Source organism: Pogoniulus pusillus, chromosome 8 (assembly GCF_015220805.1).
Source record: "Pogoniulus pusillus isolate bPogPus1 chromosome 8, bPogPus1.pri, whole genome shotgun sequence".
In the NCBI taxonomy this organism is placed as follows: Eukaryota; Metazoa; Chordata; class Aves; order Piciformes; family Lybiidae; genus Pogoniulus; species Pogoniulus pusillus.
The window spans coordinates 16,428,655-16,445,342 of record NC_087271.1 but is presented as its reverse complement, the minus strand read 5'-3'; the positions used below and the strand labels follow the sequence as shown (position 1 = coordinate 16,445,342).

At 42.5% G+C, this 16,688-nt stretch overlaps 1 protein-coding gene across 4 annotated transcripts in view; it reads left to right on the top strand.

The window, feature by feature from the left end:
* Nucleotides 1-16,688, top strand: part of EPS15 (epidermal growth factor receptor pathway substrate 15) — an 88,504-nt gene that overhangs the window by 56,458 nt on the left and 15,358 nt on the right. For all 4 annotated transcript variants that reach the window (XM_064147353.1, XM_064147352.1, XM_064147354.1 and 1 more), the window contains 5 exons: nucleotides 1,467-1,552; nucleotides 8,666-8,738; nucleotides 13,342-13,503; nucleotides 14,452-14,649; nucleotides 15,906-16,103. In XM_064147353.1, the coding sequence (XP_064003423.1) occupies nucleotides 1,467-1,552; nucleotides 8,666-8,738; nucleotides 13,342-13,503; nucleotides 14,452-14,649; nucleotides 15,906-16,103 (717 nt within the window). The remainder of the gene's footprint in view (nucleotides 1-1,466; nucleotides 1,553-8,665; nucleotides 8,739-13,341; nucleotides 13,504-14,451; nucleotides 14,650-15,905; nucleotides 16,104-16,688) is intronic.

Here is a 16,688-nt window from a genome sequence, read left to right as displayed (position 1 = left end):
TATGCATGAAGAGTCTATACCTGTGCTGAGTAATATTTGCTGACACTGTGTTCAGATTTACTGCTTAAGTCTTTTCTTGTTGATTTGGTTTTGTGTTTCTCCTAGAGTATAATCTTGCATAAGCATGGTTAGTGGCACCTTCGTTGGTGTGGTGGTTTTTTTTTTAGAGACACTAAAGCATTTAAAGACTCCTGTGTTATTTGGGGATTTTAAAAAAATATATACATTTTCTCTGAGTTTAGTTAGTCTTGGATGACTTTATTCAGGACTTAAATACATCAGTGTCTTTATAGCAGGCAAATACAGTGACTATGGCTTCCTAAATGTGTTTGTGGTGTTACAAGACACAGCAGAAAAATTAAAGCATTTGTTGATTACTCTTCAGTATTTGTTCTCTGGCATGTATATGTACTTGTTGTGGTTTGGGTGTTACTCGTCCCTCCCCCTCCAAATTCACCAGACTAAACTCCTCTGTCTGGAAGTTAAGGAAGTTGTATTTACAGCTGGGCACAATTTGCAAGCATATATATATACAATATATTACAAATATTTATAGCTATGTAAAAGTGATACAGAAATACAAAACTACTGCCTGAGAAGGCTCTTGACCAACCTCCATCCTTCTTTCCACCCTCTCCCTTATCTCGGGATCCCCCTTATGTGCAGGGTGAGCTGGAAAAGGTCGGCAAGGGGTGTTAAGAAGGAAATCATTAGTTGGGTTACATAGATTCAGGCAGAGAAGTTAATACAGCAAGCAGCCAGCAGACCGTCCTTATCTTTGTGTTCTTGCTTTTATATGTCTAACGAAACCTATGGGTGAAGTAGACATCATTATTGTTTTCTTCTCACAGCCAATTATCTAATTTCTCTCATTAAAATACTCCAATTATCCTCAAACCAGCACAGTACTCTAAAGAGTTCGTGTTGCAGTCATCTTATTATAAAGTCATTGAGTAAATGGGAACTCATGGATGTAATTTCCCTATGATTTGCATTATCAAAGTTTCATGCAGAGGTTCACATGGAACTAGCTCAGTATCTACTTAAAGCATTGCAAATAAGTGTCTGTACTCTGCAACAGGGGGATCACCAAAATGAAGAAATCTGAAGAAGCAGTAAACAAACCAAACTGCTCTTAAAGGAATACTAGGAAGCCAAGCTAAGTGTTACCTGTAAGATAAATCTCATTTTAGAACTAGATTTTTTTGTTTCGTTGGGGTGGGTTTTTTTTATGTGATCAGGTAGTCCTGTGCTTTTGTGGAAGTTATTTTCAAGAGTTTACAGGAGACCAACTCTGAACTAGTAGCTGCATTGGATATATGTTTTGTTCTGTGACTAAGTTCTAAGACTGAAGATTTGAAACACAATGCTACCAACGGTTGTCACAAGTGAGTGAATAAGGAGGTTAGACAGCATCAACTATACACTAACAGTATTGATTATTGATTTTTTTTTTTATCTTTCAGACTGCTCAAGGACCGAGTTCTGTAGCAGATTTTTCTGCAATTAAAGAATTGGATACATTAAACAATGAAATAGTAGACCTGCAAAGGTAGGTAAAGGAGGAACGAATAGTCAGAGTTGCCTTCGATTCAGTTGTGCTGCTTACTGGTTTTAAAAAAAGCCACAGTTGAGTGCAGAAGAGGTGGGAGTAGTCTGCTTTGCTCAAATAAATGCTCGTTAACTCTGTAAATGTCTCTAATACTGTTTAACAGCTCTACTCTTTTTTTCACTTGGATGAGTGCATTTAATAACAGTAAGGCTGTGGAAAAATCTGTCCATCATGCTTCCTGCATAAGTTAGCATCTTGAGAGATTCTTGCTTGTTATCTTTATTGGCAGGCGAGAATGCAGCAGATCTTTAGGATGCTGGAATTGTGACATAAATTGGCATTAGTTGTCTCTGATTTGCAGAGGGAATTCTAAGGGCTTTTTTTCAGGTGGCAGTAAGGAAGTGGGAAGGGAAAGATAAAACAGTATGTAAAGTAGAGAGTGTTAGGTTTTTGGTGGTGATAACGACAGACATGCCTCTCTTCTGTTCAGTAAAAAATTGCTGCGCTGAGAAAAAATGTTTTATTTTGAGTCTGCAGACCCTTGGCTTCCATTTATTATTTCTAAGGTAATTAAGAAGATGACTTCAAGATACTAAAAGAAATCAAGTTCTTGCTGTCTATGTCATTCTCTTAAGATACAGCAGATAAAGAGCTTCTTCTTAGGAAGAAGCTCTTTATGATGAGGATGGTGAAACACTGGAACAGGTTGCCTAGAGAGGTTGTGGATGCGCCCTCCCTGGAGGTGTTCAAGGCCAGGTTGGATGAGGCTTTGAGCGACCAACCAAGAGGTTGGGACTAGATGATCTTTGATGTCCCTTCCAACCTAAACCATTCTATGATTCTATATTTCTATTTTTTTTTTCTCTTGGTACTATCATAAATCTACTGGAACCTCTGTTAAGAACAGTTATGTGAATGAATTTATAAGTGAGAGTGTTTTGCTGTGATGAAATCTGCCAAATTAATGAGAGGAGAAGGGGCAATGGGTGGAAACTGTGGCACAGGAAGTTTCATGTAAACATTAGGAGGAATTTTTTTGCCGTGAGGGTGACAGAACACTGGAACAGGCTGCCCGGGGGGTTGTGGAGTCTCTCTCTGGAGATACTCAAAACCTGCCTGGATGTGTTCCTGTTTGATCTGGTGTAGGTGATGCTGCTTTGGCAGAGGTGTTGGACTGGATGAGCTTTCAAGGTCCCTTCCAGCCCCTAACATGCTGTAACTCTGTGAAATTAAATCATTCTTGCAAGTGACAAGAGTAAGGCAGGCAATGTGCCAAAGGACAGTCTGTTTCCTAAATACAGAAATGTTTTTTACTTCAGCTGCTTGTTCTCCATCTTATTACTGCCACTGTCTTCTCACTTCTCCCTGCTCTGCCTTCCTCTGCTGTTCTTTGTGTTGTGTTAATTCCAATTTTGGACTCTCGCATTTAATAACCTGAAATATCATTTCTACGACCATGTGTATTTGCTCTTAGTATCTTAGAGGGAAACAGGTTGTTCACTAGCATGAATTTTCAGGTGAAGGTGGCTTGAGGTAGGTCCCCATGCAAGCAGGCCTGTTTATGTCTTGGGAACCACAGCCTGTCAAAGTCATTGCTTTTGTTTCCTCAGTGGCAAGTATACTCAAACAATTCTTGAAGACACATTTGAATGTGATTAGATGGTTGAATGGATGGTAGGGGTAACTCCTAATATATATTTAATCTTAGAAAGATTAAACTTACTTTGGTATGCTTTGGAGGTTTGGAGTTAACAGTCAGAGGCTTGAGCCTATATGGGCAAACTGAAGCAAAATAGTAAGAGGTTGGTGTGGGTTCATTCAGAATGAATGCAGTACATAATGTCATGAAGTGAGTTGTGGCTCAAAATGTTTTCACTTTTAATTTTTTTCAAGGAAATTAATTTTTTATTACTTGAGAATCTTTCAGCCACTGCACTTCTCTGTGCCTTTCCTAAGCACAGGCTGCAGTGCTCAGCAGCAGATGGAATTCTTTGTGGTAAATGTGGGAAATGTGTTTTTCATCTTTGGCTAATCCATGTTTCTGTTCTAAGTGGTGAAGTGTATGTTCAGTCTTGATAGTTATCACCTGAAACTGTAATTTAAATGATCCTTGTTCATTATTAAACAAGATGCATTGTTCAGGTTTTGAACTTGCTACATAATCATTCTGATCCATGATTCATTCCATTGAGAACTGTGCTTCTGAGAGTAATAGAAGTTGAACCTGATTTTGAAGTGTACTTAAAAGGCAGCAAAGGAAATGGCCAAAGGAATGACCATGTGTGGAAAACACAGCTTTTGGAGACTGAGCAGAGAATACAGAGGTGGTGTGTTTGTGGCTCAACAGTTTGTTTGGGAAAGGTTTCTGCTAGCAAATAGCTTTTTAATCTAATTCAAAAAAAAACAACATTGGGAAGGTGGAGGAGGTTGAGGGCCAGATGAAGAATAAAATGCAGAACACTTCAGTGAGGCTGATCCCCCTCTGGTAGAGGCAGTGATTTGCCTAGAGCCGTTGCGTATCTGCATCTTTCTGGCCTTCTAGCACTGCTGCCTGTGAGTTCTGCTTCAGATGCACTACATCCTTAGAAAGCTGTTTGAAGCTTTCTTGATTAGCATTATGGGAGGCTGGACCAGATGTTCTTAATGTTCTTTTTTGAGCCATAAAACATTTTTCTTCCCTACAAAACACTGCTTTGCTTTTATGTATGCAAAGATAGTCATGGCTCACAAGTTAGTGGAGTTTCTTCAAACTTTACCAGCACTACATTGCTCTCTAAGCATGTGAGGTAGTTGAGTTAACTTGGTCTATCTCATCAAGGATATGCATGTTGGACAGAAACACTTTGCCTTGAGTATAGATCAGGGAGTTCCACCCTAAACGTGAGGGAAGACTTTGCTGTCAGGGTCCCAGAGCGCTGGCACAGGCTGCCCAGAAAGGTTGTGGAGTCTGCTTCTCTGGAGCCTTTCCAGCCCTGTCTGGATGTGTTCCTGTGTGACCTGCATTAGATTCTCTGGTCTTGCTCTGACAGGGGAGTTGGAGTGAAAGATCTGCAGAGGTCCTTCCCAACCCTTATCATCCTCTGATCCGCTTTCCTGGTTGGTTTCAGTGCCTCTGCTGATGTGGGGACTCTGCAGCTGTCAGCTGTAAGGAGCCTTTGCCATGCACTGGCTCCCATTTACAGATTACTGCATTTGCAAATTGATCATAGGGATTTTTCTAAGTTTCATGATGTTTGGTTATAAACCAGGAGCTAAGGGAGCTGGGCGTGGTTAGTGTGAAACAGGAGGCTGAGAGGAGACCTCATGGCTGTTTACAATTACCTGAAAGGACATTGTGGAGAGGCTGCTGCGGTCTCTACTCACAGGTAATTGGAGACAGAACCAAGGGGGAATGGCCTTAAGCTGAGACTGGGGAGGTTTAGGTTGGACATTAGGAAAGAATTTTTTCACGGAGAGAGTGGTCGGGGACTGGAATGAGCTGTCCAGGGAGGTGGCGGAGACACCGCCCCTGGGTGTGTTTAAGGGTCGTTTGGGATATGGTTTAAGGTGACTTGTAGAGTAGGGCTATGGGTGATCCTGAGGGGCTTTCCGAACCTGCCATTCTGTGATTTTTTTTTTTTTCAAGTGCTCTTGTGGAAAGGAACTTTTCTGGTCCAGGAAATCTTTCATGTCCATCAAACTAAGTCGTGTTACTTGTTTTTTGGTTCTTTCAGTCGCTGAACATTCCTGCAGGGCATAGCAGGTAGTTGGTAAAAGGCACAGAGGCATTCAGAAGAATTAGTGAATTGAGTAGGTCTGTCTTGTTTCGGTGGCTGGTTGGTTGTTTTTTCTGAAACAAAGAGGCATTACTGGCAGAGGAGGAGGGGATGTGTTCTGTGTAGACTAAGTACATTCAGCTTGTTTTCTTTTGCCTGAGACTGCTGCCTAAGCTTTTCTTGTTCCGCCTGACAATACTTCTTTCACTTGGTTTGATTCTTTTTTTCAAGTTCATTGTTTGTGTTGTGATTCGGCCAGAGAAAGCTGCCTGTGGGTGGGCACTGTATCCTGTTGCTTGTTTAGCATAGTCCAGTTTGCAAGGTTTAGGGACTGGCTTCTGTTGAAATATAGGGGAAGAGATCTCCATCTCTGACAGTCCCCTAAGCAGACCAATGGCAGCAGTGTAGAAAGGCTGTCTATTAAAGCATACATACCTGCTTGCATTTCTATTTTCTGCTCAGTTTTTGTACCTGAGCAGGAAAAGTAACAAGCAGTTGTTTGCCTAGTCAGTTATTCTCTTTTATCGTCAGTCAAGAATAATGTGCCTGAATGTTTGCTGTGCTTGATGCATGTCTGAGGGCTTTGAGGGTGTTTTCATCTTGATCTGTTGAAGGGCTTTATTGAGGTTGAGGCTCTTTGTTCATGGAAAGATGTGGAAGGCAAAATCAACAGAAGTTGTTTCAGCCCTGTGTTGCAGTGTTTTAAATATGGAAGTACAGTTATCACAGTATCACCAAGGTTGGAAGAGACCTCACAGATCATCAAGTCCAACCCTTTACCACAGTGCCCAAGGCTAGACCATGGCACCAAGTGCCACATCCAACCTTGCCTTGAACTGCCCCAGGGACGACGACTCCACCACCTCCCCAGGCAGCCCATTCCAGTGTCCAATGACTCTCTCAGTGAAGAACTTTCTCCTCACCTCCAGCCTAAATTTCCCCTGGCGCAGCCTGAGGCTGTGTCCTCTCGTTCTGGAGCTGGCCACCTGAGAGAAGAGAGCAACCTCCCCCTGGCCACAACCACCCTTCAGGTAGTTGTAGACAGTAATAAGGTCACCCCTGAGCCTCCTCTTCTCCAGGCTAAACAACCCCAGCTCCCTCAGCCTCTCCTCATAGGGCTTGTGCTCGAGGCCTCTCACCAGCCTCGTCGCCCTTCTCTGGACACGCTCGAGCATCTCAGTGTCCTTCCTAAACTGGGGGGCCCAGAACTGAACGCAGTACTCGAGGTGTGGTCTAACCAGTGCAGAGTACAGGGGCAGAATGACCTCCCTGCTCCTGCTGACCACACCATTCCTGATGCAGGCCAGGATGCCACTGGCTCTCTTGGCCACCTGGGCACACTGCTGGCTCATGTTCAGGCGGGTATCAATCAGTACCCCCAGATCCCTCTCTGTCTGGCTGCTCTCCAGCCACTCCGACCCCAGCCTGTATCTCTGCATGGGGTTGTTGTGGCCAAAGTGCAGCACCCTGCACTTCGAGCTATTGAATGCCATCCCATTGGCCTCTGCCCATCTGTCCAGGTGGTCAAGGTCCCGCTGCAGAGCCCTTCTGCCCTCCAACTCAGTCACATCTGCCCCCAGCTTAGTGTCATCTGCAAACTTGCTGATGACTGAATCCATGCCCTCATCCAGATCATCTGTGAAGATGTTAAAGAGGATGGGGCCCAGCACAGATCCCTGAGGGACACCACTAGTGACTGGCCGCCAGCTGGATGTGGCACCATTCACCACCACTCTCTGGGTCCGGCCGTCCAGCCAGTTCCTAACCCAGCACAGAGTGTTGCCATCCAAGCCATGGGCTGACAGCTTAGCCAGCAGTTTGCTGTGGGGGACAGTGTCAAAGGCCTTGCTGAAGTCCAGATAGACCACATCCACAGGCCTCCCCACATCCACCAAGCGGGTCACCTGATCATAGAAGGAGATCAGGTTAGAAAGGCAGGATCTGCCCTTCCTAAACCCATGCTGGCTGGACCTGAGCTCTTTGCCATCCCTCAGGTGTGCAGTCCATCCCTCAGGTGTGCAGTAATGTTACAAGTAATAGTTTGTTGAGCTAGAGGAGTGTGCTGCAGCTTTGGCAATGGTAAAGATTTGCTTAGCGTTTCCATGATGCTTTTTTCTGATGAATGGTGAGTGGCAGAACTTGATGGAATGTGAAGGTCCACACCTAGCTAGCCCTGTTCCTCAAAGCTTTTTTTCACATTGAAGATCTGTGCCATATGAATTTATTATTTCCCTCTGTTTAAATTTCTGTTGTGTCTGGTTTAGCAGTAAACAGGAATTCCTCAGCTTGAATAAAGTGAACTTAGAGTAAGCCTGCTTTACTTCAGAGACAGGAATGTTTTCCCCTGTATTAAGTGGTAACATGAATAGATTCAGATGGATTATTACACTGCTGTTATTAAAACACAAAGTTACCTTTCATTTCAATATGTTGTATGATACTAGCAATTTGATAGCTTTTCACTCTGGCATTCCATTTACAAGTGCTAGCTTTATAATTTTTCAAGTTCTAACTTTTAACGGGTGTGCTGATTTATGATCAACACAGTCTGTGTGAAAAAAGAACTGCCTGTTAGCAGACGGTAGTGTTAAAACTGTAATGCTTAATGCTTCCCTGCTTCTGTGAGAGGAGAAGAGAGCCCATGGGCTGTCTGGGGAGAAACACTCATCGCTTAAAACAGGAACATTCTTCAGTCGTATGTTTGGGGATATTTTGCCCCCTTTCTTAAAGCTATTTTTATCTCTGATTGCGAAGAATTTATTGCAGATGATTTCCCTGTCATCAGCAGCCACTTACAAACCTGAATAAATGTCTGTAGAGCCAGGCTTGCCGCGACACAGCGCAGCGCTCCCTGCAGTGTCTGAGCAGCCAGCCCCACAGCAAGCCGACCCCTGCTGTCTGCAGCGGGGCACACTAAGCTGGATTAGCAGCCAGCCGGGCCTGCTGGAGATGTTCTCCAGCGGCCCTTAACAGAGGAATCCGCCTGTCTGCAAGGGTTAAGAACCTGAATCTGATGCAATCCCTCCCCCTTTGGCCAGCAGCTGTCATTAGACAGGCTCCATAGCAACAGTGAGATCACTGCAGACAGCACTTCATTGATTCCGCCCTCCCGCCCCCTCCCATTTCTGAGCTTCCTTATCGCCGAAGTGCAGCTGGGTGCTAGAGAGAAGGGGGCTGTGCAGGACACTTAGGTGGCTTCTGTCTTGTAAATCAGTTGGGAAGCAGAAATCCCTCACCTCCTTTGTGTTTTATGTTCCGCTATGTATTTAAAGAGAGACGCAGGCTTAGGGGGCTGGATAACTGTACCTGCTGTAGCTGATGTTCTGAAGTATTCTTGCATTGTTTGCTGGTCTTCTAGGGAAAAGAATAATGTAGAGCAAGACCTGAAGGAGAAAGAAGATACCATCAAGCAGAGGACAAGTGAGGTCCAGGTAAATAAGACACAAAATTACTATTTGGACACCTGATACTGCACCATGTGGTGCTTGCTTTAATGGCAATGGGATTGCTGAGCCTTTAGATCGCATCACTTAGTGCTACAAAAAAATCTTGGTGGCTAAGAAAATGAAAGCACTCTGAAGTGTATTTTCTAGAGGAACATGAATTGGTGTGGGTGCGTGTGTTTCTGTGTATGTGTCAGTTTCTCAGCTATGGTAGCCTGCATGCAGCTGTAAATAGAAAATGTTACAAAAGGGGCGTGTTGTTGTTTGTTTTAGCAAGGCTTTCTAATGTGTAATTAAGACACTATAGCAGTACAGATCAGTGAACTTAAGTGACTGCATTTAAAAGGCCTTGTATATTGGGCTGCTTCTCAAGAGTCACAGTAAGTGGCAGCTTGGGAAGAATGTTGCTTCAAGTGAATTTCAAACAAGAATCAAACATATTATTTTTTAAAAGGATAACACTGAATTTCCAGGATATTGGAAAATGTAAATTTTTGCAAGTGCTTCACAGAGATTAACAATTATACAGTCAGCATCAGTGTTGAGGGTGCTACAGTCTAGCCAAGCTCTGAATAAAATGCTGCAAAGCAATATTTCAAGCTGCAAAAGCAGCTGGCGTTGCTAATTTCAGAAGAATCTTCAGTGTGATATCTTATCATTTACATGTATTTCTACATTTATTATAGGAGTATTTTATTCTTTTAAATAATCTTTTATTTAAGAGGAAATGCAAGATTTTTTTCCTGCCTGACATAAAGAGTGCAGAAGAGCCAACATGTTAGAACTGTCTGTGAATTTGGGGCTTGGCTATTTAATATCCTTAATGCTTGGATGATAATTAATAGTTTGACCTTTCAAATGCTGGCCTGTCAGTCCTGTGGCAGCCAGATTCAGCAGCTGCAGGAATGCACAGAGAAGTTGCCCATGTCTGTGATTCTGTCTCCGCTCTGTACCTTGCTTTCTCACACTGTTCAAAACCCTTCTGGCTGTTGTGGGCTTTGCACACAAGATGCTTTTTTTGATGTGTCCTGAATATGTGTGTGTGTGTGTGTGTGTGGAGGCTGAGTGCTCTGGTGCCTTTGTCCAAAAGGTGCATAAAGCTACATAAACCCCTTCCCTTGGACGTCACAGCACTGGTGTCACCCGATAGCTTTTTACGTCACTTCAGTGTTTGATAACCAGCAGCACCACAGAAGCGATTTCAGTCATTGTATCTAGAGCGGTGGCGTTGGTAGCCACCATCTCAGGTCTTTAACTTCTTAGTGATCACACAGGCTACTTGTCCCTTGTTAAACAGAGAGTTATGGAGCTCTGTCAGCTTGCAGAGGAGGAACAGTCTATACTGGCTTGTCAGGAAAATGAGAAATCATCAGGATCAAACAGGAAATGGCTGCAGCATTTATTTAAGCTGGTGGCCCTTTATCTCTGGTCTCTTTCTTGCTCCCAAGTGTTGGAGGACCTGCATGTTTCAGGAAACTTTCTAGAACTTCAGAGAATGGTGTTGTCAGACTAAGGATCTTTACATTATGGATTTTTTTTCTTCTGGTTTTAGTCTACTAGTGACATTTCTAAAGATGTTGTGTAAAAGCAGTGCCTTCTAGTCTGACGCTTTGGGTCAAGATCACTTTGTGACATCACATTCTAGGGTTTCCAGAGTTACTTCCGTGGGCACAATATTACCTCAAATACAGCCATGGTCTGTGATGGAATGAATTGATTTGTATGGCAAGAGGGAAGGAATGACAGCTTTTTCTTCCATAAGCTAATTTATATACTGTGTAAATAAATATTAAAAACCAAAGACTGAGAAGAAAAAAAACTTGGAAAGAAAATAAACTTAGAGGTTTTAATATATTTATTAAATAATCAACTCTTTAAGAAACATCACTCCTTAATCTTTGCTACTGAAGTTATGGGCAGACTATCAGAGGGAAGAAACTTCCAAAACATTATTTCATTAACTTATTCTGTGACTGGATTAACTTTTTTTTGTAAAATACAACTAAACTCAGATACGAAATAACCCTCTTGGCAGTACAAAGTTTGTTTTGCAGAGTTCATGTGTAAATAAAGCATGAAATTTTGACCAAGTGGCATCTGACAGTGCTTTTGCTTGGGCGTCTCCTTGCTCTCTCATCTGAACATTTGTGTCTTCTAGACAGGAATGTTAGAGCTCCAGCAGCTAGAACACTGCCTCAGGCAGTGGGCTTTGGACACAGTCACAAGGCTCTCATTTTCCATCTAGCACTTCAAATCTGTGGGCATGGTTTTCCAGTCTGCCTGCTAGGGCTCTGCAATATGTGGTGGTTCTCTTGGCTTTCCAACAGTTAGGTTTGCCCTAGAATTTTACCCAGATAAAGCAAAACAGACCTTTTGACTTCACAATAGCACATGGAAACATTGTAAGAGAAATCTTTCAAAGGCCTGTCCCTCCAGAATAAAGAATAAGACATGGTTACATCAGCTGGGGAAAAAAGTGACTGCATGTCAGACACTGCTTCAAGGAAGGCAGGGCTGAGGGCATGAGAAGTTATCAGCGGTTTTGGGATTGTGGCTTTCTAAGCATGCCAGAATGTTTCTGGTCTTCTTTTATAGCCTTTCAATTTTCCTGTTGGCCTGAGGCTTTTTAAAATAGATTTGCTCCAGGTATCCCACTCAGCAATGAATTTTCTCTGTTCTTTGTTGCAGTGACTCCTTCAAGCTTAACAGTTCTTAGCACCTGAGTTGTTTGGTGAAGTACAGGCTAGCAGGCAGTTAAATCCACTGTTTGTGGGAAATACAGCTATCTAGACTTTCCTCATCCTGTGCTGAGTTAGCATGGAGAGTTAATGATTGAATTACCACCTTGGATGCGTTTATGAATCTCATTCAGTGTTTGAGCATGAAGATGATGCTTCTTTGCTGAGACTGTTCTTTGAAGTCAAAGCTTAGGTGGAGCCTGGTTTACTTCCTGAAGAGGCATCTTTGGGTATTCTCCCCAGTTCTGTCTACTTCAACCTTTAATTTTGGGAGTGATTATATGAACATGTTTGGTATTTTGTTTTGGTTGGGTTTTTCCTTTTTTTTTCCTGGGAGCCATCAGGCCTCTTCAGTGCTGCTCTGCTGCTGTGCCTAGGACAGCCATTGGGATTCAGGGGCAGTAAGATTTAAGGTGATCTATATTTAGCTTGTGTGCATGTGAATTCTTGCTTCCTTTTAGAGAAAAGGGACTGGAATCTCTTTAAGCTGCTACTTTTTACCCCGTTGCTTTTGTGGAGGCTTTTCAAAGTGATGTGAAAAAAATGAGTGGATCAAGAGTGTCCCAGTTATCCAAGTTAGGGGCTTTTTTCTTTTTCCTGGATTAGAAATAAGCAGTGATGCACCATGTTTGCCTGCTGCACATCAGTCACACACCCTTTACTGAACTCCAGGTCTGATTGGAGAGAGTTTGTGTGGTTTTTTTGGTGGTGTTTTCTTTCCTTTGTTGTTGTTAATTTCTCTTTCTAGATAGTCTTCCAGTTATCCCAAGGTTTCCTATGGTCTGCTGCACCATATGCCTTTCTATTTCTATATGGAGTTTTTTGGCCTGATTATCTGAAGGTGCTAGCACAGATGGGTAAACTATCACTCACCAAAAGAAACTCCAGAAACCCAAACTAAAAAGGGGCATCAAGGTCTTAGCTTAGAGTAGCACACAATGATCTAATCAGAAATTCATGTCAGTTTGTTTTCTTATCCTCCTTAATTTTCTTTTATCTCTATTAGTTTTTAACTGTTGTTCGTGATTCTTCCTTCAACTGCTCTATTTTCTCAGACTGTAACAGTCTCTTTTCATCTAATACTTCTTTTGTATTAATCCTTTTTGACCTCCCTGTATTCCTCTCGTCTTTGATTCTTTCTTCTTCCTGAAATCTTTTCTTGACCTTTCATTTGATGTTGTTCCTGCACTTTGTCGAGGTGTGGCTGTTCCTGTTGCTCAGAAGTGAGCTAATTAGCAAATAATGCTGCTTTCTGTACTTGGAGCACATGGTACATACTTACTGGTTTTTCATAAATGGAAATATGCCATGCTGCTTTATATGCAGTGTGCATTTTTTACCAGTGCTGGTAGGTGGAAAATTCAGCTTTTGGCTGATTTTTGCAAACATTCTAGAAAAGAGTGGATTTGAGTTAATAATGCATCAGTTTCTTTCCTATTTTTGGCAGTGTTTTTCAAGGGGCAGGAGCAGAATAAAGAATTTCTGTTCTTAAGGAGCTCAGTAAAACACACTGCTAAAACATAGGAGGGAGACAGTATAGCAACCTGAGCAGAGACAGCTTTAAATTCACCGTGAAATACCAACCCCCTTCTGAGTTAAACAGTTGATGTGCTGGTGCACAATCTTCAGCACTTAAGTGAGGTTCCTTTGACTGAAGGAAAAAAGCCCTGGAAAACAAATAACCTGATTATTTTTGCATGTTAGACTTAATGCCAACTCGTCTGGTGTGTCATAAGTGCTAGCTTTTGGAAGATAATGTGGATGCTCTGAATAAGTACTGCAGTTTACACTGCATTGTAGTCGTTTAGGAGGAGAGAGGGAGCAAGCACAAAGCTCCGTCTGTTTTGTTACAGGATCTACAGGATGAGGTAAAGCAGGAGAGCAGTAACCTGCAAAAGCTGCAAGCTCAGAAGCAGGAGGCGCAGGAAATCCTTAACGATCTCGATGAGCAGAAGGCCAAGTTGGAAGAGCAACTTAATGATATCAGACAGAAATGTGCAGAGGAGGCCCGTTTGGTAAGGTCTAGTAGCTAAGGCTTCATTTCGATCAATTCAGCCTTGTGTCAAGAGTTGTGAGAGCAGGAAAAAAAATTAACAAATATGTTGAGTGTCAAGATTTTGTGCTCAACAGAGAATGGGAAATGTTCACTCACTTCAGTAACCTCCTAATATAGTGACAACAATAGACTGAGACATACTTGCACACAAGTAATGCAGAATTGTAAGTGTAGTTAGAAGAAATAATTACTGGGACTGATGTGTTTAATGCTGAAAAAAAATCATAATTGTGTAGATGTTATCTAATATGAGACCCAGCCTCTGCCAGGCACTCAGTTTCTTGGGCATGCAGTCTCACAACATAGTGGGGTTGGAAGGGACCTCTGGAGAGCATCTAGTCCAACCCCTGCTGCAGGATCACCCACAGCAGCTTGTCCAGGTGGGTTTGGAATCTCTCCAGACGAGACTCCACAGCATCTTTGGGCAGCCTGCTCCAGAGCTCTGACACCCTCCCACCAAAGAAGTTTCTCCCCCTGTTCAGATAGAACCTACTTATTCCAGTTTGTGCCCACTGCCCTTTGTCCTGTTGCTGAGCACTGCTTCTGGGCCTCATCCTCTTGCTGAGTGTTTAGAGGATCCTCTCCCAGGATAGTTGAACTAGATGACCTTTAAAGGTCCCTTCCAACCCAATGCATTCTATGATTCTATGAAACAAGAGTGTTTGGGTTTTTTTTAAGGTCTGAAATGGTATTTTCACTGTTAGAAATATCTGTGGTGTTCAGGAAAACAGAACATTGTGATCTTATTATAACCAAAGACTTAACCTTTTGTTCAGGTCTACTCCCTACAATATATATAAGTATTTTTTCTGGTCATAAATAATGGTATTTGGCTGTGTTTGGAAATGTTGGTAGGTTTTGGTTTTGGTTTTTTTTGCTTGGCTTTGAAATGTTGTTCATTATTCAGATTGCTGTGCTGAAGGCTGAAATAACAAGCCAGGAATCAAAGATTTCAGCATATGAAGATGAACTGACCAAAGCTCAAGAGGAGCTGAGTCGCCTGCAGCAAGAAACTGCAGAACTGGAGCACTGCATAGAGTCTGGGAAAGCACAGCTGGGACCTCTTCAGCAACATCTGCAGGATTCACAACAGGAAATCAATTCAGTAAGGCAGCATGAAAGACACACCCCACCCCCTCCCCTCCAAAAAAGTTTTAGTTGACAACCTTTAGTGTGGTTTTCCTGAAGGGGAAAGCATTTTATTGTTTTCACTGTTTGCTCATCTTCAGTTGCTTACATGTGTGTTCTGTGCCAGTAGTTGGGATTCTTAGAGGATGACTCAAGTCACTCAGGGTACTTCATGATTTTTCTTCAAGCTTTGTTACTAAAAAGGGATTAGTTTATTTGACTTCATAAATAATTTGGCTTAATGTAACACACAAAAAAAGGATGATGCCTGTATAAATCCTGTCCAGTAGTTATTTAAGCTTTTCTCCCTCAGCCATGGCCTGGGGTACATTCTCACTAATCTTTAAGTGGTGTGAAGTTAGTATGAAATTGGTAATGTAATATTTATTTAGTGCATTGCTGGAGGGGAAAAGTAAGGTGAATGCAAGACTAAGTTGGATTGAGGCTAGATGCTGAGAAGCAGAGATGGCTGCACTGGGTTTTAAGCACTGTGCTTTGAAATGTCAGCTCTTGCTTTAAAGGAACCATTTTAGCTCCTGCCTGTAGCCAGTGATGTGTTAGCTTGCGCGCCCTTTCTTCATCATTCTTCTCTTCTAACTTGCTTTCTGTCTAGTGTATTAGCCAGAGTCACCTTGTAACCAAGTTAAAAACAAAATGAAAAGTCTTCCTATGACCTTGGAAATGGTTGATTTTTGGATTGGTTGTTTCTCACATTTCATGTCTGTAACTTGCTAATGATTTGTATTATATTTTCCCCTTGATAGTGTTCATGCAGGAACACTTTCTTTTCTCAAAGAGCTTTAGAACCCATTTCACAGAATCACAGAGTGGTAGGGGTTGGAAGGGACCTCCAAAGAATATTTTCAAATACCACATGCACAAGCACTTTCTGCAACAAAGTCCCCAAGCAGAATCAAATGAAGAAAGCCCTGAAAGCTTTGCAGCTCATCTTGTGAGTTTGAGTAGAAACAAAGCAAAAAGTCTCTGTGCTGCCAGTGATGCAGTCTGCTTCCTTGGCTAGAGAAAGTTCTCAGCTCTATCCTTCAGCATCTGCTTTGCATCAGTTCTAAATTACATTTGGGCTCAAGTTTCAGCCCTGGACTGAAGTAATGTGGTTTTGTTGTATTGACTTGTGAAATGAATTTCAGACACACCTTCTGCCTTGCATTTCAGAGGTGATGGTTGCATGCTAGCTTCTGTTTACTGCCAAACTGATGCATTTCTGTTTTACAGGTGCAGACAAAACTTCTTGAGCTGAAAGAACTGGAAAATGACCAATGTAGTTGGCACTCCAAGCCACACAATACGCTTGTGAACGGAAATGTGGATCACCCCAGTCTTAGCAACAGCAGCAGTGAAACCACCAACCTCAATGAAACTGCTGAAAAGGAGAGTGTAGCAGAAGATGAACAAATCAACAGTGTGTCTCCAGTGAGTAGTTTTGCCCGCTTGATCATGATGCCATGCAGCTGTGAAGTTGGAATAAGTTAATGGATCAAGACTGATTATGTTTTTGAAGAGTTGCACAAGCGGAATGTCAGGGTGTGTGCTGGTTTGAGGCTAATTCATAGAATCAACCAGACTGGAAGAGACCTCCAAGATCATCCAGTAATTGGAATATTCTAATGCTCCCTGTCACAGGACAAGGAGCAGTGGATGTAAGCTGCAGCACAGGAGGTTCCACCTCAACACAAGGGGGAACTTCTTGACTGTAAAGGTCGCAGAACACTGGAACAGGCTTCCCAGAGAGGTTGTGGAGTCTCCTTCCCTGGAGACTTTCAAGGCCTCTCTGGATGCATTCCTCTCTGATCTGTGCTATATTGTAATGGTCCTGCTCTGGCAGGGAGGTTGGACTCAATCTCTTTGGGTCCCTTCCAACTCCTGACATCCTCTGAAATTAGATCATTGATTGTAAAAGAATAATAATGATGAAGTCTGTATCATTAACTGGCTTGCTAAAAGGCATAAAAAGCCACAGTGTAAACAATTTATTCCTCTTTGCTCTGGGATGCTGCT